The 23,779-nt window shown below is 52.0% G+C and overlaps 1 protein-coding gene and 1 non-coding gene across 19 annotated transcripts in view; one reads left to right on the forward strand and one right to left on the reverse strand.

Moving 5' to 3' along the window:
• The window catches only part of PDE9A (phosphodiesterase 9A), a 97,569-nt gene extending 94,329 nt beyond the window's left edge, over positions 1–3,240 (forward strand). For 10 of the 18 annotated variants that reach the window (XR_012331638.1, XR_012331631.1, XR_012331643.1 and 7 more), the window contains 4 exons: positions 174–266; positions 1,019–1,412; positions 2,233–2,305; positions 3,015–3,240. Coding sequence is in view for 5 of the 18 variants with exons in the window: in XM_073804539.1 (XP_073660640.1) it covers positions 174–266; positions 2,233–2,305; positions 3,012–3,025 (180 nt within the window). In the remaining 13 variants the exon portion in view is untranslated. Of the gene's footprint in view, positions 1–173; positions 267–1,018; positions 1,413–2,232; positions 2,306–3,011 lie in introns of all 18 variants that reach the window. The other 8 variants (XM_073804541.1, XM_033856147.2, XR_012331632.1 and 5 more) reach the window with 7 other exon arrangements.
• Positions 3,241–23,353: 20,113 nt separating this feature from the next.
• On the reverse strand, positions 23,354–23,464 carry LOC117312299 (U6 spliceosomal RNA). The gene has a single exon (XR_004526556.1). It is a non-coding gene; the product is annotated as a U6 spliceosomal RNA (small nuclear RNA).
• Between the last annotated feature and the right edge of the window lie 315 nt (positions 23,465–23,779).

Below are 23,779 nucleotides of genomic sequence, written 5' to 3' on the forward strand. Positions count from 1 at the left end.
GCACCTTGGGTTCCGCCGCAGCCGAGACCCAAGGGTCCACAGGTGCCCCTTGGACAGAAGCACATTCCCTGCGCGGCTTTTCCCCCGGGACGCACGGGACCTGGCACGGTTTTGCGCCAGCGTCTTCAGCGAGGGGGACCAGCTGCTGAGAGGGCCCGTGTGTTCCCTCGCAGCTCTTCCCTGCGGTGGGGGAGCTCATGCTGCAGCCCCTGTGGGAGTCCAGAGACCGCTACGAGGAGCTGAAGCAAATGGACGCCATGAAGGAGGTGAGCCGGGCTGCGCAGGCGCGGGGGCCGCGGGGCCCGGCCACACGGCCCGGGGGGCCCTCCAGATGGGAGCTCGTGCATCCCACGGAGGAGGGGGGTCAGTCCTCGGGGAGCTCACGGCACGGAACGCACAGAACCTCGGGCAGAGTCGGTGCCCCGTGGTCGCAATCGCCCACGGGAAATGCAGAGCATCACAGCACCTCGGCTGCCTGCATCCCCTCAGAGCAGCGCCCTAGGCCCGCGCGGGTCCCTCACCTCCTCCCAGGGCTGACCTTGTGCAGAGGGAGGGCGGCGGAAGAGACGCTTCCCCTGGCATGGGAAAAGCCACCACCACGACCTGGCCACAGGGCTACCACGTGGCACCTCGAGGAGGGGCTGGGTCTGGCTCCAGGCTGCTGTTGGGATTGATCCTGTGTTTCAGGGAGGTCCAGTTCATAGGCTCAGAGCGGGGGTAGAGGTTTTCAGAAAAGCCCCAGAAGCTGGTCTGGCCAAGGCAGGACCCCAGTGTGTGCAGATCTGCTTCAGGTCCCCCTGCCTCCTGGGACCCCTGGGACCTCCCCCCGTGACGTCCAGCCACTTGAGTGTCGCCTCCCTTCCATCCACGCTCCCACCCCCTCTCTCCGGGGCCCGTCCCTGCTGCCTCGGGCTTGATCCCCCTCTGGCCTTGGCCGGTGTCCCCCCGCACCCACCCAAGGGCCCCCTTCTGTGCCATTTGTCCTCACTGCGGGCAGGGCCCCGCCCCGTCTTTGCAGCCAGGAACTCCCACTGCGCCCGCTGAGCCTCGGTGCGGCTCTCGACCTCCTTCGTGTACAATGCCGCACGCGATATGGTGCTCGGTAAATGCTGATGGGTCGATGGCAATCCAGGCTGGCAGCCAATTCCTCTACTCGGATTCTTCCCCCAAGAAGTCACAGATGGGGCTTCCCAGGTGGCGCAGCGGTTGAGAGTCCGCCTGCCGATGCAGGGGACATGGGTTTGTGCCCCGGTCCGGGAAGATCCCACGTGCCGCGGAGCGGCTGGGCCCGTGAGCCATGGCCGCTGAGCCTGCGCGTCCGGAGCCTGTGCTCCGCAACGGGAGAGGCCGCAACAGTCAGAGGCCCACATACCACAAAAAAAAAAAAATTAAAAAAACCCTCAGCATTCCAGGTGAAGGACTGAAAAAGGGAGTGCTGGGGAACTCATAAGTACTAAGACGTTGTGGAGAGTTAAGAGCTCAGGAATGTAAGGGCTTCCCTGGTGGTGCAGTGGTTGAGAGTCCGCCTGCCGATGCAGGGGACATGGGTTTGTGCCCCGGTCCGGGAAGATCCCACATGCCGCGGAGCGGCTGGGCCCGTGACCCATGGCCGCTGAGCCTGCGTGTCCGGAGCCTGTGCTCCGCAACGGGAGAGGCCACAGCAGTGAGAGGCCCGCGTACCGCAAAAAAAAAAAAAAAAAAAAGTCACAGACGGGTCCTGAAACTCCAAGAACCTAAGAGCAAAAGATGCAGAGAACAGATGGAAGAGGCGGTGTCCCCCTGCCGAGCCCCCTGACAGGAGGGCTAAAGGGGCCTGACTCCCCAGGGTCAACTGAGAGCCATCGCTGCGAAGGCCTCAGTCTCCAGGTCCCAGGCCAGCCACCTAGAAGGGCCGTTAGGACGCTCCAGTGCCCCTTCCTGTTCCCAGAAAGAACAGACCCACAAAAGAGGTGAAAGGGTCTCGGACTTCGCACCGCATCCACCAGTGTGCTGGCGCTGCACCTGTGGCCATGAGTGCGAGGACAGTGGCCGTGTGCAGTGGGCCCTCTGACCGCAGGGAAGGTGGCCCGTGCAGAGCTGTTGTCCGGGAAGCTCCCCCAGGCTGTAGACCCCAGTCTCCTCCCGCGTCTTAGCATCTGCAGCCCCGGGAAGGTCTTGGGCAGACGAGCAGTCACTCACTCACTGTTCCTGGAGCTTGATTTTTGCCTTCCGTATCCTCTGTCCTGGTTACAGCAGAAGGCTGAGAGCCTGACACCTGAGAGCACCGCGTCGAGAGAGAAAAGCAGAGATGGGGGAAAACGTGAAGGTAAGGCTGTTCTGAACGGTGTCTCAGTGTATACGGTAGTCCAGACTGCAATGGGGATGGCGTGGAAATCTGGGAAGGAAGGAGGGACGGAGGGAAGGAGGGGAGAGAATCTGAATGTTTTTAAATGAAACGCTTCTCCCTTGCATATAATCTTTACAATTAGGCTCTGAAAGGAGCCATGCCTTAGAAAAAGATCAATGATTAGCATAGGTACTACTTTTCAAAAAGAAAGTCTTTGCTTATGTCGCTGTAAGCACTTCCTGCGCGCTTGCATTTGGAACGGGTAGAAGGCAAACCAGCCCATTCGGCCTCCGCGTGGTAAGGTCACACCACACACGTGTATGAGGGTCACTTGGGAGAGCCTCGCTTATAGAGCAGTCAGGGTACAGGGCATGAGAACTGGGTTGGTTTCATAGAGGAGAGGTGGGTACCAGGCCCTGGCATCCACCAATCCTTGTTCTGAGTCCGGGCTTTGCTAATTACAAGCTGAGTGACGTGCACAAGCATCTCAACCTCTCTGAGCCGCAGAGCCCCAGTCTCTAAACCAGAGGCAATAATCCCATTCCTCTTGCTTTAGGATGAAACGCACAGAGTGCTGGGACAGAAGAAGTGCTCATTGCCCGTGTGTGAGCCTGTGACATTTGCGGCATGCCCGCACAGTTCCGATCCCACAGTCACAAACCAGCCGTCTTTTTCCTTTTCCAAGCAGATCATGCCTGAAGAAAGCCGCGTGCTGTGGGCTGCTCTCTGGACCCGGCCGGCTGGGCTTTGCGGATCGGCCCTGCGGGGAGACGTGGTCCTGAGCATCTGCCACCATGAGATCATGTTTTCTAAGAACCATTTTGTTCACTGATAACAAAAAAAAGGACTTCACGACGCTGTACAGAATTTTTATTTTTAAACTGTCTTTTAAATAATATATTCTTATACAGAAACGGGTACTGTCCTTTCTCTTTGGTAGTGTTGTGTGTCCCGGGCTGCTTCTGATATACCGCAGGAATCTCCCCCGCTTCCCACGGGGAGACAAAGGACACTGTGCTTTCCTCACCCGTGTGTCTCGGAGTGACGGCCTGCGTGATGTGCTGCGTGCCTCCGCGTAACTCAGCATTAAATGTCACACCGGTGCCCGGAGCGCGGGGCTGTGCGTGTCCTGTTTGTGAGCTGCGAGGGGGGTGTTGGGGGCTGCGTCCAGGGACGTGAGGCCGGAGGCAGCTCGGTCAGGCTGCAGGCAGCGTGAGCCCGAGAAATCCACGCGGGGTACCAGCCACCGCACGCTGGGGCCCGTTTCCAGCTTGGGAGCTCCACGTTAGTGGGCAGATGGGCAGAGGAGCCGCGTTTACTCAGCACATTTCAGGCCCCCGTTTCAGGGGATGAAGCTGTCCTTCTCTTCCTGCCTTTGTTTTAGACACGAGCACCGGGGACGTCCTGGGTGGCCCTGCGCCCACAAGGGGAGACCCAGCCCCAGGCTAGTTCACAGTCAGGCGTGTCCAGGTTGCACACGCCTGAGCTCTCGCCCAGAAGCCCCTCCCCGTGTGCGTTTAGACTCCTCAGTGCTTCCCGGGGCTGTGAGCTCCATCTCCGTCCCCCCAAAAGCATCTGCTCTAAAAACTGACTTTAAAGGCCGTCAGCGTAATCTGAGCTCTGTGGACATTTCATTTGCACGTTGGTTCAGTTTCCTCAGAGCATCTATTCCCTCTTGGTGAATTCCAGAATATTACTTCCCATCTTTGAATAATTCATTTTGAGCTGTGAAATGTTCCATCTCTCCTTGAATTCAGTTCAATATGGACAGGGGGCTTGGGTTCCGCCTCTCTTCTTATTTTTGTTGTTCATTTTCATCTGCTAAAGCCAGTACCTACCGCAGCTTTGGCTAAAATACAACCCAAACTTAGTACGTGTTTAGATATTGAGGCCTTCAACCTGCACGTCACGCTATACAGACACTTTATCGCCCGCCCTCCCGATCGGTGAGGGAATGTGCTGAATGGTGCCTTCTGTCTGCTGGGTTACGCCGAATGCCTACCTCACCAAACTCTGCCCCTGATCAAACTTCATACAATGATTACTGAATTTAACACTCATGCACACGCATGCACAAACACACATGCACATATACACACAGTCACAGGTCCACACACGTGTCCACACAGGCATACACATACACATGTATCCACACATGCGTGCACACATGCTTACGTATACACGCAACCACCCGTAGGTGATACACATGTCGACACACGCACACATACTTACATACACACGTACAATCACACATGCACAGGTGTCCACACACATAATGCTTCTGTGCACTGTACACATGATCATAACACACATGCATACACACACATAAGCGTGCGATGATACACAGGCACACGTGTGCACACACGCTTATATTGCATATACACATGCGCGTGTGTCCACATACACATATACACAATCACACGTGTACATGCATGTATACACATGCACACACTTATATACACTTATACAGGCAATCGAATGTACACGTGTGTACACACACACACACGCACGCACACTAACACACTTCATCTGCATGACTGGGTTAGGTTATACCAAGTCCTGGGACAATGAGATCGACAAACAAGAGGAGAGACCGCCCTGGCAGCACCTGTGACAGTCCGGGTCCTGGTGAAGCCAGCCTGGTCCCTTTAACGGGATCCCTTAGAGATCGGGATCCCACTGAAAGCTGTCTCACACGGGACGTCCGTCTCTGTGAGCGGCAGGAATACTGCCCGCCGCCCCCCTGCTGCACAGAGCAGCCCCAGAGCCCACGGACAGGGGCCCCATCCAGCCGCGTCAGCCTGCACACACCCGCACCTGGAAGGCCTCCTGCCCTGGGGCACCACACACGCTGGCTGAGTGACCGCGTAGGAGACGGAGGGTGGGGAGGCGGCGGCGGCCCCCATCAACCTCAGTGTAAAGTCAGAGTGAAGGATAAAAGGCTCAGGGCCGAGCCCCGTGGTGGGAGACCTGCGCGCAGCGGCTACGGCGGGACTCGGCCCCACCCTGCAGCCCGGCCGCCCCTCCAACACCTTGTGTTCATACAAGGGGACAAGACAGCGCCCTCTTCTGTGGTTTTTCTCCCCCAAGAACTTCTCTGAGCCGTCAAGGAATGACGCACACGTGTCAGGCAAAGACTGGATCTCATAAACCCCGACAAATCCCCTTCCTAATCGTCATCGTGGGAGCTCAGCTCTGAGGGCGCGCTGCCCTGGGAACACAGCTACGGCCGCCCGCCTCTCCACCGCCGTCAGAAAGGCCGTGCAGCCGCTTGTGATTTCAGCTCTGACCTCACAGCTAAGAAGGAAGAAAGGAGAGCTTCATCTGTCTAGAGGGTGTCCCCGGGGCCAAATGCCCCTACCCCGCTGTCTCATGCTGCCCGCCGTGTCTCAGACCACGGGCGCCTCCCGTGGACTCCTCCAGCCATGATTTCTGAGGCCAGCGTGACATCTTTAACCAAGCCACGCGGGAAAGTCAATTCAGTGTGAGGGTTGAACAAACACCACACACACTAAGTACTTAACCCTGGAAAAGCAGGCGTCGGTGGGAACTGTCAGCTTGCAGGTCGCTTCCGGCAGAGAAGAGCCAGGCGCCACAGAGCTGCCCCACCGGGTCGGGGTGGCAGCAGGCAATGCCACCTCCATCCTGACCCCAAGGGCAGCAGTGACGCTGGTTCCCTCCCCAACCCAGGAACGGGCCCCAGACAAGAGGCTTCTTTCACTCTTACTGCTCCTCCAGTGTTACCGTGAGGGGAGTTTTTAAAATTTAAGTCAAAAGAATTTAACTGTAATCTGTCTGAAGGGCAGATAAAGTCGTCGCTGCGGATTTGGAGGGGGCCGTTCTCCGCTGGGAGCCGAGAGGACCCGGTGAGGGTGTTGGGAATTCGAAGTGTCTTCAGGCAGCTTCTCCCAGCTTCAGGCTGGGCTTCCAACCCGTGCCAGGGAAGGTGGAGGGGCAGCGGGTACCACCGTCTCGGGAGCTTGGGGGTGGGTGCCTCAGGTAGGAGCCAGGTCCTGGGGGGTGAGTTCCCTTATCATGGACTGAATTACGTCCCCCAAAATGTATACTCGGAAGCCCTCACCCCCAGCACCTCAGAATGTGACTGCGTTTGGAGGTCGGATCTTTAAAGAGGTGATTACGTTAAAATAAGGTCGTTAGGGTGGGTCCTAACCTAGAGGGCTGTGTCCGTGTAAAAAGAGGAGATGAGGACACAGATGCACACAGAGGGATGCACGTGAGGACACAGGAGGGGGCGGCCATCCTCACGCCCAGCAGAGAGCCCTCAGGAGGGACAGGCCTGCAACCCCTTGATCTCGGACTTCTGGTCTCCAGACCGCACGAGAATAAATGCCAGCGGTGCTTTGTTACGGCCGCCCCAGGACCTCACACAGCCTGTGTCCAGGGACGGCCAGCATGGGGCCAGCACCGTGGGGTGCTCAGGAGTGAGGCCGGGTCCCCCACAACACCACGCCCTGCAGCCCGGCAGCTGCCCCTCCTCTCTCGGGGCCGCTGCTTGTCCCGGCGGAGAGGCCTTTCCAGCACCCAGGCCCTCCTCACGGGCATCCCCCTGGGCACACATCCCACGGGAACACCCCACCGGGATCCCCCAGTGCTCAGGGGACCTGAGAGCTGGGGGAGAGGCCTGAGGAACGTCGGGACCATCGCCTGAGACGCGAGTGGGCGTGCTGAGAGGAGAGGGCCCTCCGGAGGTGCCCAGACGTCAAGGCCACGTCCGCCCGGCCAGGCCTTCTCACCCAAGGACCGCTGGCTCGGCCCAGCCAGAGGACCCGTTCCTCGGCTGCAGGAGCGGAGTTCGCACGCCGGCTGAAACGGGCGGCAGTGGGATGGGGGAAGCTTCTGATTTTTCCTGTAGTTTCCAAATTTTCTGCAGTGGCTGGTTTTACTTTTCTAAGTAGAATAAATAAATAAATGTTCTTTTATTTTTAAAATGGGACATGGAAAAAAGCATGACTCTCTGGGGGGAAATGTTGGCGCCCGAGGTGGAAGGTGTCGGGGGCAGACGGGCTTTGCCAGCCCCGAATCACTGCACACACGCCCAGGGCCTCGCGGCCCCGTGCCTCTCAACAAGCCCGATTCCAAATAGGGACCCATCATCGCGGTCACAGACGTGCCCAGGGTCTGCAGAGCCAAACCGCGGTTCCTAAACTTTCACATTCCTAAGGAGGAAAATATCCCTTCCCGGATCACATGCCCCCTTTCTTTTGAAACATGATGCCCTCCTGCCCAAACTAGTCCCTTTCCCAAAGCATGTGTGTTGGTGCCCCTCTGGGTGTCCACCCGTCGGAGCTCCGAGCCAGTGGGAAAACCATAGAGGATCGGTGGGAAGCCACGGGTCCTGTGCACTGCTCGTGGCGCGCGCAGGGTGCCCGGAACCTTCAGAAGGAGGCGAGGGTCACCTCCTGAAAGGCCAGTGGGCGGGAGAGGGAGAAGGGAGGGCCCTCCAAGCGGACGGCCTGGTGGGCGGGGAGCTGCAGCCCTCGCTGTGTGCTTTCTGGAGCAAAGAGCCCTGAGTCCTGCTGGCTGATAAACGCAGTGAACCAGGCAAAGATCCAAGGAAGCAGCTCCCACACAAGGGGACGGCACGACAGAGGCCCCAAGGCAGGGAGGAGCCCACGGGCTTGGAAGCCCAGGGCGTGCGGGGAGAGGACCACCAGGTGTCCGGGTGAGGCAGGGGCCTGGGCCGCCGGTGCCCTGGGGCTTGTGGGGAAGGACCGGGCTCTGCCAGGGGTACAAGCTGGGGCCGCATCGTCCAGGGAGAGATGCCGCTGGGGTCTGAGGGACCATCTGGACCTAAGTCCAGCTGGACTGGCGGTCAGTTGTAAGAAGGGGGCGGTGACAGCTGCGAACACCACCGAGTGGACTTGAGGCTGACTGGGGCATCAACCCGCCTGGCTGCAAGCCTGCCCCATGGCCCCGCTGCTCCTGGTGATTTGGGGTGACTCGCATTGTTTATAAAGGATAGGAGCCCTGCAAAAAATGATTTCCCTGGACCCCATACACCCTGGGGGTGACGCTGGTGACCACCACCCATTAGGGGCTCAGACATTTACCCATCGAAGGAATGAATTTGAGTTTGTGGTCACTAACCTAGAGAATCACTAAGAGGAAAAGTCCTCCTGCAGTGTGTGTGTGTGTGTGTGTGTGTGTGTGTGTGCGTGCGTGCGCATCTGTGAGCGTATGTGCACCTCACTCCCAGCTGAGACAAAGGACCCTCAAAAGATAGCACGCATCCATCCTTGGCACGGTTTTCAGACCTGGCAGTGAACGGGGTAAAAATAAGAACATTTGGGCTTCGTTAAGGAACAAAGGGACAGGTGTGAGGAGAGGCGGCAGAGGCAGACACGGTCCCTCACGGGGCAGCGAGACGCGTGTTGAACCTGCAGCATCCCACGATGACTCATGGCCATGAGAACTCTGGACTAAATTCTGCCGTCTTCCTTAAAATTAACTCTACAAGAAATTCAGAATGTGTTGGACGTGCCAGTTAGAATATAACAGGAGATGTTCGGTGACTGCAGCCACTGACAGATCTGCCTGTTCTCACCGCTGCTGTGATGTCCAGAGGCACCTGCCCTTACATAGCCCATGTGTGTCCCACAGACGCTAATCGACCCCAGGGCTGCAGCGGGCATCGTGGCACGCAGCTCCCACCTCCAAGGAAATGCCTGCTGACGGCATGGGCCGAGGATGGCCGCCAGTCTGGTATATGCACTGTGCCGACCACAGCGTACTGGTTGGGAAGGAACTTGGCAGAAATGTTCATCTGTTTATGTATCACCCTCTCTCCTCGGGCAAGCCATCCATCCTGAATGGAAACTCTGGGAGACTTCCGGAAGCCCAAGCCGGCTCCTCCAGCGGCAGCCCCTCCACTGACGTCCAGGCCAGGCTGCTTCCTTTCCTCCTTTTCCTGCGCTGGTCCAGCTTCTGCCATCAGGACGGGGCGTTGTCTAGAGGCTGCCTGATCTGCAAGGAATCTGGCAGGACTGGGTTTCAGCCCTTCTGGAATCCTCTTCTCACGGCTGGTGTGGACTGCCCACCTCCTGTACTCATGTCCTGGAGCTGCTGTGACAAAGTACCCCAAGCTTGCTGGCTTAAAACAAGAGAAATGTATTCTCTCACGGTTCAGGAGGCCGTAAGTCCACAATCCAGGTGTTGTCAGGGCCGAGCTCCCTCTGTAGACTCTAGGGAAGAATCCTTCCTCACCTCTTCCCAGCTCTGGCGGCTGCTAGCCATCCCTGCTGGTCCCTGGCTCTTGGGGACATCACATGGCCTTCTCCTCTCGTCTCTGTGCCCGAATTTCCTTCTTCTTACGAGCACACCAGCCACTGGACGACAGCCCAGCCCAATCCAGTGACCTCACCTTGACTTATGACATCTGCAAAGAGCCCATTTCCAAGTAAGGTCACACTCACAGGCACAAGTGGTTACAATCTTTGGGGGGTGGGACGCAATTCCACCCCCTACACCCTGGCAGTCTTAGCTTCCCCATCTGTCAATTTCCACCTCTCTGGCTTGCTGTGAGGATTAACTCACTAGCGTGTGTCGAGTGTCAGCACAGTGTCTGGCAGCCAGCTCTCCATCAACATCAGGTACCCTCAGGAGCCTGCCTGCATCTCTCTGTGGGTGAAGGCATCGTTGCAGGAGGCCATCAGTGATGTACATCCCCTAGGCAGGGAGGTAGCTCTTGTATTCTCTTGGTCAGGCTTCCTCAAAGGAGCCAGGTTCTGCAAAAGGCAGGTACCTGGAGGAAAGGAGAATAGCAGGCTCAGGTCAGGTGCAGAGGCAGGAATGGCCAGTGGGGTCTCTTTGAGAGGACTGGGCACTGAGCACAGAGTGACTCAACAGGGAGAACTGGTAGAAATGGGACAGAAGGAAAAGGATGGTCTGGATGTAAGAATCCAGGAATACAAATGATGACGCTCTGCTTGGCCAAACTCAAACCTGAAATGTTGCCTTCAACCACCTGGGTACGAATGGGGAGTGTGTCAGTCAGCTCTTGCTGCATAACAAACACCCTAAAACTCAGTGACTTGAAACAACAACGTGTATTGTTTCTCGGGGCTTCGTGGGCTGACTGGGCAGGATGGTTGGTCTGGCCCAGTTCAGCTGGAGCTGGTTGGTCTACATGGCCTCGCCCACACACCTGGCAGTGTCTGGTGTCAGCTGGAGTTGCAGCCACGCGTGTGTCTGTCACCATGTGGCAGGTTAATAAAATGTGGTGGCAAAATGGTCCCAGCAGCAAGAAAGCATAAGCCCCCGGGGCCCAGGCACTTTTCAAGCCTGATCAAGTACCACAGTCACTGTGTCCCATCCGCCACAGCAAGTCCCTTGGCCAAGCCTAGAGTTAAGGGGTGGGAAATAGGGCCCACTTCACGACAGACAGAGCTGCAATGAACATACGGCCATCTGCCGTCTACAAGAGTGGCTATGACCGTGGTGGAAAACACAGCTGGCATCGTTCTCCAGTCTCCTCTCAATGCCCGCTTCTTCCCTGACCTCCAAGCCCCCCACCCCGTTAGTTTTTCTAACCCGCCCAGCAGTTACTTGATTTCAGACGTGAAGGCACAAGGCCAACCCTATGAAGAGCAGCTGAGAAGTTGTCTTCACGTCCCGGTGCTGCGATCCTAGAACGCCCATTGAAGGGCTTCAACCTATAAAGCTCCTGAAAGCTTCCCCAAGGTCCTTGGAGCGACTGCCGCAGGCCCACTGTGGGCTCTTGCTATCAGCACCCGCACCCCCAGCACTGATGCGTCTGCTTGTCTCAACATGGGAATCAGGTAAGAATCACACCCAGCTGGCCAAGCCTTGTGAGCAGACAAAGGAAGACTTTCCTACATCTGGTATTATTTCGCCTCACCAGATTTTATACATGGTTATTTACTGTACCCAGCCATCAGAGGCATCTAATTCAAGTGGAAAGAATTTTTAGACATTATCCTTGCAGCAGAAGCGTGTAATTAAGGGATTCTTAAAAATGAGTGCAAGGTTTTATTCTGAGCCCCTAAGTGCTCACAGAAACTGTCATATTTGGCCTTTCAAATGGTTGGAGGGCAGGGTCATTCCATTTTCTGAGAAATGCAAAGATTTGGTGTTTTCAGGCAACTGTAAGGCAGGAGGATAACAGTGTCTTACGAGTGGGAGAAACTTCACGTAAACCAGGAAACGTCCATAGGATTTGACACGCGGCAACCACAACCACCGTGTGCTTCCAGGGCATTTAATTGTATTGGAAAGTGTTCCTTAAGTAATGTTAGATTGGGCAAGGCGGATACAAATGGTTTGTTCTTTACGACCCTGATTTTGTTGAAGAAAAATGTTAACAGGTATTTCACAGGTTATTCCTGGGTGAAATTACAAGTGATGTTTTTCCAGCACATTTTCCTCAATTCCTATAATGAATGGGTATCACGTTTTCATCAGCAGGTGGCCATGAACAATATTATATTCTGACGAGGTAGCTTGGCCAAAAAAGCGACACCAATAACCGAGGCTCAGAGGCTGGACGGGTGGCAGATGAGAAGTTGGGAATATTGGACCACAGCCCCTGTACATAGCGCCCTAGCTGGTCTGACGAACACATCTCTAAGCCTCCAAGTAGGTGATAATGGTTTTCTTTATATTTATTGTCAGAGAAACCCTACCCCATAAAGGTAAAGCAGGCATACTCTTGAGTCATCGGTAGCCCCGCCGTGGAGACCCCGGGGGCTCTGGAGCCCTAATGCTCCCCACTGGGACTGCAGACATGGGGCTCCCTCAGGGCTCCCTGAATGAGATGGCGATTAGGGAGTGGGTGTTCAGGGCTAAACTCGATTGGGGATTGCTGGTGCATAATAAGGTGTTTAATTACCCAGAATCAATCATGCAACTTGAACCGAGTGAGGGAAGTGTGGAGTTTGTGGAAATAAGCATGGTGGTTGAGTCTGTTTATTAACTAACTGCCTTATGTTTTCATTCTCTTGGGCACATTGGAAATCTAACCTTGCCCATAACCTTGCGAGCCTCCAGGGCACCTGCCTGATACGAGCAAATGTGTCAGACCCCGCATTCCACCAGGGACCTCCAGGTCAGGTCACGTTGGCACATTCATTAGAATTGCAAAAAGATCCCATAAGCATTAGGAACCTTTTTTAAAATTCTCGTTCTCATTCTCTCTCACTCACCACACGAATAAGCTAAGCTAATCTCTGACAAGTGAGCTGCCCTCACTGGCATCTGAAGAAAACACCTGAGCGCACTGGGGTGGGTGAGGATGGGCGCCCAGAAATGCAAGGGAGGCAGGTTCTCTGCCTTCCTGATGATACCCGGCCTAGCGAGCACGGTGCTCAAGGATGCTTGATGAACATACGAGCGAGTGAGTGAAGAAAGAACAGTTAAAAGGCAGGTACTTGGAATGTGGTTTATGCCGCCAACCTAGAGGAATCATTGGGTCTACTGCTCTGGTTTTCAGCTGAAAGGGTTGCTAGCATTGCATTCAAACTGATTTCAAGGAGGCTTGGAAGAGTGAACGAGAAGGGAAATGCACGGGTCTCCCCACAGGTCAGACCACTCATTTCTGATAGGATTTCACAAAAGCCCCTGGGAAAAAACTTGCGGTATTTTCTCCATCCTCTGTGACAAGCCGCTGTCCATCACTTCAGCTAAATAGATTCTCCAAGTGTTTGTCTTTAGGAAAAATACATCTGCTTTTGTTCAGAAATGAAGGGGCATAAAGAAGGCACATGTGATTGCAGAAAAGACCAAAAAGGGTATTTTTCTCCTGTTTATAAAGGGAGATTTTTCTCCTGTTATGAAGGGTATTTTTTTCTCCTGTTATGAAGGGTATTTTTTTCTTCTGTTATGAAGGGTATTTTTTTCTCCTGTTATGAAGGGTATTTTTCTCCTGTTATGAAGCTGCAAGAGCAGCGTCGCCACTGGAGGCAGTCAGGCCGCCACCCCGTACAGCTGTTACACGCCTGCTGATGAATGAGGGGCCGCGAGGTCAAGCAGCCCCTGGGGAGAGGGGCGAGAGAACGCTAACCCACGAGGTCTGCAATTCTTCGTTTATTAGCCGTGTCATCCTCGCTGACCGCGGCCTAGCCTGTGAGTCGCCGTTTATCACCTGCTGTGCCCACAGGGCGGACGGGCAATACTCTGAGCTGCCGGTGCAGTTGGTCACTTCCAACAAGCGCTGCTTCCTGGGCAGCTGAAGGGAGGCCCCAACTCAAGGCGAGGCACCTGGGTCTGATCCTTCCTGGGTCCAGGTGAGGCTATGCACACAGCACCGTAGCTCTCGGGGCCTCCACAGCCTGGGCCCCTCCCAGCCGCTCCAGCAGGATCTTCTGTGGTTCCTTTAAATTCCCCACAAGGAGACCCTCGTCATCACAGCCGGGGCGGGGTAGGGTGTGGGTCACTCAGTGACCCACCAGTCCACAGGCTGTATCCAAAGCCCCAGGACATTTCCAGCTCAGGGCCTGCACCCACCCTGGGACACCCTCCAAGCCCACAGCCTGCCCGCCACCCCGCCCCCGCATTCCCACATCTCGGGAGGCATCATTCAAAGCCAGCAAGTGAACTGTTTTCTCTGCAGGCAGACTTGTCCGGCCTCAGGCTGATCCGGCCTGAATTGCTGAGGGCCCCACTGGATCAGCAGGTGTCTGGACAGGCCAAAGCGATCCAGAAGAGGTCTGCCTCACACAGAGAGTCCTCCCAGCACTGGGCTGCTCAGGAACCACGTGGGCTCCGTGAAATTAGCTTCTCTTTGAACTTATAACCAAGAAAAACGATCTCTTTTTTTTTTGGCCATGCCACACAGCTTGTGGAACCTTAGTTCCCCAATCAGAGACGGCACCCGGGCCCTCGGCAGTGAAAGCGCTGAGTCCTAATCTCTGGACCACCAGGGAATTCCCCAAATGATCATTTTTTAAATGAATCTTTTTATTTTGAGATAATTGTAGGTTCCCTTGCTGTTGTAAGAAAGAACACAGAGGGATCCCACGTGCACTTACCCAGATTCCCCCCCGCCACGGTAACACCTTACAGAACTCTGTACCGAATCACCACCGAGCTGTTGACTAATGCAGTCCGGACACAGAACATTCCATTCCCACAAGGAGCCCCCTGCTGCCCTTTGATAGCCTCCCCCTCTTTCCCTCCACCCCACCCCCTCCTTAACCCCTGACAATCACTAGTCTGTCCCCCATCTCTAAAGCGTGTCATTTCATGGATGTTCTGTAAACGGAATCACACAGCATGTGACCTTTGGGCTTACTTCATCCAGCACCGTATTCTCTGGAGGGTCATCCAGGTGCCTCAGGAGCTTGTTGCTCTTTACGGCTGAGCAGCGCCCCACGGCTGGATGGGTCACAGCTTGTTTACCTGTTCACCTCTTGTAGGGCATCTGGGCTGATTCCAGGTTTCGGCCGTTACGAATAAAGCGGCTACATCCATTCACCAGCAGGTTCTGCGTGAGTCTGACGTTTCATCTCTCTGGGACGAACGCCCAGGAGTGTATTTATTAGGTCATATGCCGGGGTTCGCCTGCTTTTCTAAGAAACAGTCAAAACGTTTTCCAGAATGGCTATACCTATGCTTTCCCAGTAGCAATGTCCAAGGGATCCAGTTTCTCCACACTTTCTTTAGTATTTGGTATTGTCACTGTTTTCTTTTACTTTAGTGAGAGCCCCTTGTAGCTCTGACTTGCACGTCCACGATGCCTGAGGTGTTGAACAGCTGAAAAGACGTGCTCTGCGGATGCTTATTGGTAAAATGTGTGCCCCTGTCTTCCGCTCACTTTCACATCTGTTTGGGGATTGTCGTTGTTTCATTGTTTTGTTTTTTACTGGAGTCTAGTTGACTTACAATGTTGTGTTAGTTTCAGGTGTACAGCAAAGTGCATCAGTTATACAAATGTTGATACAGATACCCACCTTTTTTTTTTTAGATTCTTTTCCTATATAGGCCATTACAGAGTATTGAGTGGCATTCCCTGTGCTTGTTTGATTGTTTTTAGTGTTGAGTTTTGGAAGTCCTTTGTAGATTCCAGATACCAGTCTTCTGTCAGATATGCGGTTCACAAACATTCTCGCCCAGTCTGCTGCTTGTCTTGTCATCCTAACAGCATCTTTCACAGAGCGAACATTTTGAATTCTGATGAAGTCCAATTTATCAACATTTCCTTCTGCCAGTCTCGGTTTTGACATCAATTCTAGGAACTGTCTGCCTAGCCCTAAATCCTGAAGGTTTTCTTCTGTTTTTTCTCTAAGCGTCTTACAGTTTTACATTTTAATCCATGGACCATTTTGAGTTCACCTTTATATGCTTAGGTTGAGGTTCACTTTTTCCCCCTGTGGATGCCCAGCGCCCTTTGTTGACAAGACTGTCCTCCTCCATGGAATTGCTTTTGCACTATTGTCAAAAATCAGTTCGGCATATTTGTGTGGGTCTATTTCTGGGTTCTCCGCTCTGTTCCACTGATCTCTGTGTCTATCCCTCCACCAATACCACAGTCTCAATATAATAAGTCTTAAAATCAGATAGACTGATTCCTCTCATTTTATATTTCTTCAAATATATTTAGGAGGGTTTTTTACCTTACCATATAAATTTTAGAATAATCTTTTCTGTATCTATAAAATATTGCTCAGATTTTGACAGGAATTGCATTAAACATGTTTTTCCATTTGGGGAGAACTGACATCTTTACTTCGTAGCTCACCTCCTGCAGGCCTTGGTGTGGGGCATTGGCCCATCTGGTCAGGAGCCTGGCTAGTTTGGGTAGTTGTTGCCATGGTTATCTCAGTGCCACACTGATCTCCTGGCCCAGGAAGCTCTGTCTACGTGTTCTACTGATTACTGAGAAAGCAGCGCAGAAATCTCCAGGTGTAACTGTGGTTAGTTTATTTCAGTTCTTTCAGGTTTTTCTTCATGTAGTTTGAAGCTCTGTTATTAGGACTGTGATGTTTTCCTGACAGTTTCCTGATAGTCTGACCCCTTCATTTTTCATGTAATGTCCTTCTTTATCTCTAGTAACAATTCTTGTACTGAAATCGACTTTGTCTGATATTAATATCGACACACCAGCATTTTTTTCATCTGTGTCTGCACAGTATATGTTTTTCCATCCTTTTAATCTGTCTTTATACTTAAAGTGGCTTCTTCTAGACAGCATATAGAGAATAGTATTCATAAGACATGAAACAGAATATTTTTTAAAGAGGCAGAATATTTTAAAAAGCAAACAAAAATTTTAGATCTATTTGTTATGATTCATTGAAATAAAAAATTAACACAGCGATTATACAGTAGACCAGAAACAGCTGAAGAGAGAATTAATGAACTGGAAGCTTGACCTGTAACACAAGCCGATAAAGGCTGAAAAATATTAAAGAAAACTTTAGACAAGGAAGATAGAATGAGATGCTGTAATAGATATTTTCTAAGAAGGACAGAATAGAAGGCATGGAAGAGGCAATATTCAAAGATAAGAGAATTTTCCAGATTTGAAAAAAGTGTACAAAATTGTGCTTTTGGGCTTCCCTGCCGGCGCAGTGGTTAAGAATCTGCCTGCCAATGCAGGGGACACGGGTTCGAGCCCTGGTCTGGGAGGATCCCACATGCCGCGGAGCAACTAGGCCCGTGAGCCACAACTACCGACCCTGCGCGTCTGGAGCCTGTGCTCCGCAACAAGAGAGGCCGCGATAGTGAGAGGCCCGCACACCGCGATGAAGAGTGGCCCCAGCTTGCCACAACTAGAGAAAGCCCTCGCGCAGAAACGAAGACCCAACACAGCAAAAATAAATAAATAAATTACTAAACTCCTGCCCCCAACATCTAAAAAAAAACAAAACTGTGCTTTTGTGAGATATTGCGTTTCAAGCTAGTTATAAATAAGAGTGGTTTAAAGATGACAGAGACTGGTTTTCTGTCATGTTAAGACGTCTGGAGATCAGCAGTTGTGGGTCAAATGGGAAATAAGCCTCTTGCCAGCCTCACAACTCCGCAAGGACCCAGGAGTGTCCCTTTGAAATGCAGTCACCGAGGAGGTTAAGACCCCATCTCCCAGTTTCCTAGGACGAGAGACGGCCAAACCTCAGCTGGCACCCGACTCCACGACACAAACCCTACCTCCAGTCATAAAGGTAGAAGAAATTGAGCCATTTCGTCTTAGAAATGTGAATATAATGGGTTATAGTTACTTAGCTACATGCAAGGGAAAGATTCCTGCCTTTGCAGTCTCTGTAACAGATTATCTGGGGTGCACATCACATCGTAGCTAAATGCTTGTTCAATAATAAAATCGCTTTCTTGTTCTCCTACCTTTATGGAGATGGTTTGTGGACTGGGAGGAGATTTTGTCTTTCTTTCTATTTCCCCAGCATAGTTCTGAGCTAGCAGAGCAGCTGCTCCTCTGATCAGAGCTCCAGGTCCTTTTGTGCTTCTTCTTCACCATCCTTGATATGTGGCATCATGGAAATAAATGAGACCCACTCGAATGAGAAAGCAAAGGCTATTCATTCAGACCTGGCTGTAGCAAGGGGGTCAGAGCTCCCAGGCAGATAGAGGTGGGGGAAAGCTTCACACGGAGAAAACGGAAGGCTCCAGGTGTGCCCTGATGGAGGCTGTCGGTGTGGGAAGCTGCAGGCAGGCTCACTAGAAGTGGGGGTCCTATGTGATTCTTTAGGGGTGCATATTTGGCTTTCTCTGGTTGGTCCCAGGTTGCAAGCAGGAACAAAATTTAGGGACGCTGTCAGTTGTTAATCAAGTCCTGGACATTTGGGGCCCATTGTTGCAAGGGTTATTATTTGGTTTCCTGAACCATTTACTAGAGATAGCAGTCTGAATTCATACATGTCTGACTTACAGCAGTCTGGCTGTAAGATAAAGGGTTGGTTTCCTCTACAGGTCCCTACAGTTTGTGGGTCAGCATTCTTTTTTTATATATGATCTGGCCGTTGTCCACTTACACATTTAGTCTCAGCATTCATCATCAAGGTCACCTCACAGTCCCAATATGGCCACAGTAGATCCAGCCATTGTGAGTGCATTCCAGGCAGAAAGAAGGTAGGCAGAAGGGCAAAGAGTACGCCTCCCAGGTGAGTCCCTTTGCAGGACGTTTTGTTATGAGGTTCTTCCCAAATACATTTGCTTAGATTTTTCCAGTCCTCCCTACGTTCAGGGAGGCAGGGAAATGTGATTGCTTACTAGGCATAAGGGTGCTCCCCCAAAAGGAGACCTTGTGCTAAAGGAAAAAAACGGAGAATGGATACAGAACAGGCAACCGACAACCTCTTTTATACCTTCAGATTGAAAAAATGGAAGAATAAATCCATCTAAAAAACATTTATGAAAAATGCATCACTGAGCGTAGTCTTGAATGTATTCTTCAATACGAAATATTGGTTTTATGACAATTATTTCATGTTAATAAAGAGCTGGTTGATCAGAACTCTTCATAGTCAAGGTCACAGGCTTAAAACATACTCCCCGTTGCCTTCTCAAAAGGCCCCTTTCTGCATCTCTCCATCCCCAGGGCACTGAGGCAGAGAGAGAACAGTCTGAATATGCTGATATGAACACAAATTGAAAACTGCTCAACTACAACGGATTGGTTCAAAGAAACCATAAATTCAGGGAATTGGCCATTCGGCAAATTGGCTCTTAAGATAATTAATTGGCTTTTAGCAATTGCCGGAGAGCGAAGCGCGAGTTCACGCAGAAGAGCCCATCGTGATGGAGGGGTGGGGGGGAGTCGTCTGTCAAAGGCTCCCAGGGGCTTTCCTGCGGCTTGGAGGGTCCTCCCCACGCTCAGGGGAGGTCCCAAGGGCTGGAAAGTTGACTCCACTGCACGGCCATCACTCCCTCTGAAGTGGGTAATTTATGTCCTCTGGAAGCAAGGAAATGAGTCCTTTGCACATTTGAGACCGAGTGTGCTTTTAAGACGGGGCCCCTTGGCAGCCAGGGAAGCAGGATAAGCCTCGCTGGGGAGAACACTGTCACAGGAGGAAATGGGCCAAAATGGGGGGCATCCCAGCCTCCCCTGCGGCTCCCCGGGGAAGGCAGCTTTCCAGCCAATGCAACCAAAGTTCTCAGGACACGAGAGCGACCCTCATGTGCCTTTCCCTCCCCTGCGAAGGGTCCAGATGCTGCAAATACCCACGTGCACATACACACGCGCGCGCGCGCCTGCACCCACCCACAGGCGTACACGTGCCCGCACACACGCACACGTCCGCCGCGCTTGCCTGTCCTTCCCTGGGGTTTTCAATTTTCTCGGCTGCTAGGAATGGATTAGGAGGGGCTTTCCATTTCTGCTCGGTGTGATTTGCCCTGCACTTTCCTCAGCTGCAGTGCCATCCGCACAGCCTGTCCCCCCCAGGTGAGGTGCAGTTTCCCACCTGACTCGGGGAACACGCAGGGTCCTCCTGCCACCAAGTCTCGCACAGAAAAATTTTTTTTCAGTTCCTCCGTCAGAAATGTATTTTTTTCCATTAAGGAATTGTCCATCATTAAAATGCAAAATGGGAAGCAGGAGGATGTTTCGAGCGGTAACTTCCAATCTACAAAGAAAAAAATCTAAAGTGCTTTATAATCCTGGGAAAACAGGGAAAATGGAAAACCTCAGGGGGAAAAGGAAAGTCTTGTCTGGTCCTGCTTTGATTGAAGGGTTGGAAGCAAGAATATTTAGAAGGCAAAATAGGAAATTAATGGACTGGAAGCTTTTTAAGGGTAAAGAAAAAAAGTTGATGAGTTGATGCGTCATTGACAATTCAGTGGGGATTAGTCCTCTGATCACACCTGACTGCACTCAACAAGAGGGGGATTCGGAAGGAAGAGATCCCATCATTGTCAACCTGGAAGGGCCAGAAAAGCGCGTTTCTTCGAGTGCCCCTGTGGGGGTTTCACTGGGAAACCGCTGGCTTGCTGTGGGGAGGGGCCTCGGGGGTGGTGATAAGGAGGGCGCTTGGGTGGAAGGTGGCGAAGATGGGCTCCCATGGCACCAGCCACAGGCTTTCCGATGCCCAGTTGGCCCCGGGGCGGCAATTTCCGCTAGACCAGCAGGGACCGTGGGCTTTGCCTCGGAAGCCAGGCGGCCAGGTGCAAATTCAGGATGGATTATTGCTAACCTGTGGGGCCTCAGCTGCCCTGCTTTAAAGGAGGGGTCAGCATGACATTCATCTGGTCGTGAGGGTTAAATAAGAGTTCATGAAACCCCACTGGAGGAGTTCAAAGAGTTCCAGGTTGAGCCCCTCCGCACACCAGAAGGTGATGTGCCTCAGCCCCTTGGGGACAGAAGTCCTGGGCTCAGGAGCCCTGTGGACCTTGCCCGGGCTACCTCGTCCCCTGGCCGTCCCTCTGCATCCCTTACGACAAACAGGCGAATGTAAGTAAAGCGTTTCCCTGAGTCCTGTGAACTGTCCTTGCAAATTATCAAACCGAAAAGGGGGTTGCGGGACCCCCTGATTTGTAGCCAAGCCAGACAAGCTTGCGGGACCTGGGGACCCACTCCTTGGGGTCCGCATCCACAGTGGGGGCCGTCTCGTGGGGCCGAGCCCTCAGCCTGTGAGATCTGCACTAAGTCCGGATACCTGGCATCAGGACAGTTGAACTACAGGACAGCTGGTGTCAGGGTTGGAGAACCGGCTGGAGTGGGGAATAAACCCACACATTCGGTGTCAGAGCGAAGAGTAGTGAGTTGAAAACAGAAGTTTCCTTTTACGTAGAGGCTGAAAGCAGCCTGGTGGTTGCCAGGGGCTGGGGGTTTGGGGACGGGGACTGACGGCTTAGGGGGTGTGAGGGTCTCTTTTGAGTGATGAAATATTTGGAACTAGAGGAGGTGACGACTGCTCAGCACTGTGAACGCACTGTCACTGAATTGTACTCTTTCAAATGGTTAATGAATATATATATTTTTAATGAGTCGTGGTCTCTGCTCTCAAGACTCAATCTAGTCGAGAAGAAAACGCATAGATTCATCACAGTTTGTCACTGCAGGAAGCAAGGGGGAAGAACACCAATTCCAGCCCATTCTCAGCTGCCACCTCCATCCCTCCTCTTGACCCGACCTCCCTCATCACTTGGTCCTAAGACTAACCTAGAACAGAACATTCCGAGGTGCCCACAGAGCTTCCCAGGCAATAACCCCCTCACCCTGACTCACCCCTTCCCGACACCTGCTTGCAGATATGTTGTTCCTCATTTTCTGGATTAAGATTTTTTTTATTCCATTTTTTCTCTCTTCTCTTTAAGAGTTACGTACTTACTCTATGTCTAGTCTTTCAGCGGCGCCATCATGTTTTTAACTGTACACTCAGATTAACGAAATCTAAAGTGACTAACTCTACCCTCCTGCAAAAGGCAAACATCTCAGGATCTTTCACTCCGATTGGCCCTTTCGTTTGTGTGTCATTTTTGCCCAGTGTTTTGGGGTCTACCCGTGTGCTTTAACAACCCAAAGTAGACTTTGACCATTATCCTTATTTTTCCAAGTCCATACTTGTGTATGTTTACCAAATCCTCTGTACCTGGCTGTCCAGCTCCTTTCATGGTAAACTCCCTTTGTTTTCTCTTGTTTGAAAATGTCTTTGTTTCCTGCACATTAGTGAAGGATGATTTAGCCCAGGACCTACAGCCCTAGGTTGGCACTTATTTCCTTCTCTCAGCACTTTGTTCTGCTACGTTCTCGCCATATACGTTGCCGTTGAGATGTCCGCTGTTAGACCATCACCATCCGGGTTATTTAGCTTTTCTCTCGGCATGCTGTAAGACTGGTACATGGGCGAAGTGGGAAAGCCACAGAGGAGTGAGCCAGAGATCAGGCAAGAGACGTTTAAGATGAACACAAGGGCTTCCCTGGTGGCGCAGCGGTTGAGAGTCCACCTGCCGATGCAGGGGACGTGGGTTCATGACCCGGTCCGGGAAGATTCCACGTGCCGCGGAGCGGCTGGGCCCGTGAGCCATGGCCGCTGAGCCTGCGCGTCCGGAGACTGTGCTCCGCAACGGGAGAGGCCACAGCAGTGAGAGGCCCGCGTACGTACCAAAAAAAAAAAAAAAAAGCAATTATTGATAAGGAGGTACTTACTTCTGTCATTTTGCTACTTGTTTTCTATATGCCCTATAGCGTTTTTGTCCCTGATCTCCTGCATTACTGTCGTCTTTCGCGTTTAGTTGATTTCTTGTCATGAAATGTTTAAATTCCTTTCTCATCCCCTTGGTGTATATCCTATAGCTATTTTCTTTGTGATTACCATGAGGATTACACTTAGCATCCTAAAGTTGTAACACTCTCATTTGAATTTGTAGCAGCTTAACTTCAATAACATACAAAAATTCTGCTCCCTTACAGCTCCATCCCCACTCCTTTTCCTTGTCAATTTCACAAAAAATTACATCTTTATACATTGTGTCTCACAGGGCCCTCAGGCTCTGTTCACTTTTCTTCAATCTTTTTTTTTTTTCCTCTTCGTCAGACTTGATAATTTCAACTGTCTTACCTACAATAGCACTGATTCTTTCTTCTGCTCAAATCTGCCTTTGAATTCATCTAGTGAACTTTTCATTTCGGCTGTGAGCTCCAGGATTTATTTTTGGCTTCTTTTTAGGTTTTCTTTATTGGTCTCGATTGAGGTCAATTTATTGATATTTCCATTTTGTTTGCATATCATTTTCTTGCCTCTCTGCACATCCTCCTCTAGTCCTTTGAGCCATCTTTAAGGCAGTTGCTTTAAAGTCTTTGTTTAGTAGATCTGCCCTCAGGTCTCTCAGAGACAGTTCCTGTTGATTTTTGTTTTCCTTTGAATGGACCCTTTGTCCCTGTTTCTTTGAATGCCTTGTAATCTTTTGTTGAAAACTGGACATTCGGATCTAATGACGTGGTAGCTCTGAAAAGCAGATTCTTCCCTCTTTCCCCGTGTTTGCTGGGTTTTGTTGTTGATTTGTTTATTGTTGTTGTTGGGGTTTTTTTTGGAGTATAGCTTCTTTACAATGTTGTGTTACTTTATGCTATACCACACGTATACATATATCCCCTCTAAAAATATGGAACGCTTCACGAATTTGCGTGTCATCCTTGCGCAGGGGGCACGCTAATCTTCTCTGTACCGTTCCAATTTTAGTATATGTGCTGTGTGTGTGTGTGTGCGCGTGTGTGTGTTTAACTGCTGTAGGCTGTCTCCTGTGCCTGAGGTGTAAATTTAGTCTTCTCAGGTCTTTTCTGAGCCTTTCCCTGGGTATATACAGTCACTTTCTAGTTTTCCCCATATATGCAGTTGTTTTTGGACGTTCTAATCTTTAATGTCTGGCTCCAAAAGAGGAAAAAGCAAAAAACGAAGGATAAAAAAAAAGATGCCAGCCCTTTAAGTGCTCCGGCGGTCGCGTCGGCCTGAGGGGGAGGGCCTGGCAGCGATGGGGGAGGTACAACTATGGCTACCCCCGCGCCCGTGGGCCCCTCTGGGTTCG

The sequence above is a fragment of the Tursiops truncatus genome, chromosome 4, assembly GCF_011762595.2.
Source record: "Tursiops truncatus isolate mTurTru1 chromosome 4, mTurTru1.mat.Y, whole genome shotgun sequence".
NCBI classification, from domain to species: Eukaryota; Metazoa; Chordata; class Mammalia; order Artiodactyla; family Delphinidae; genus Tursiops; species Tursiops truncatus.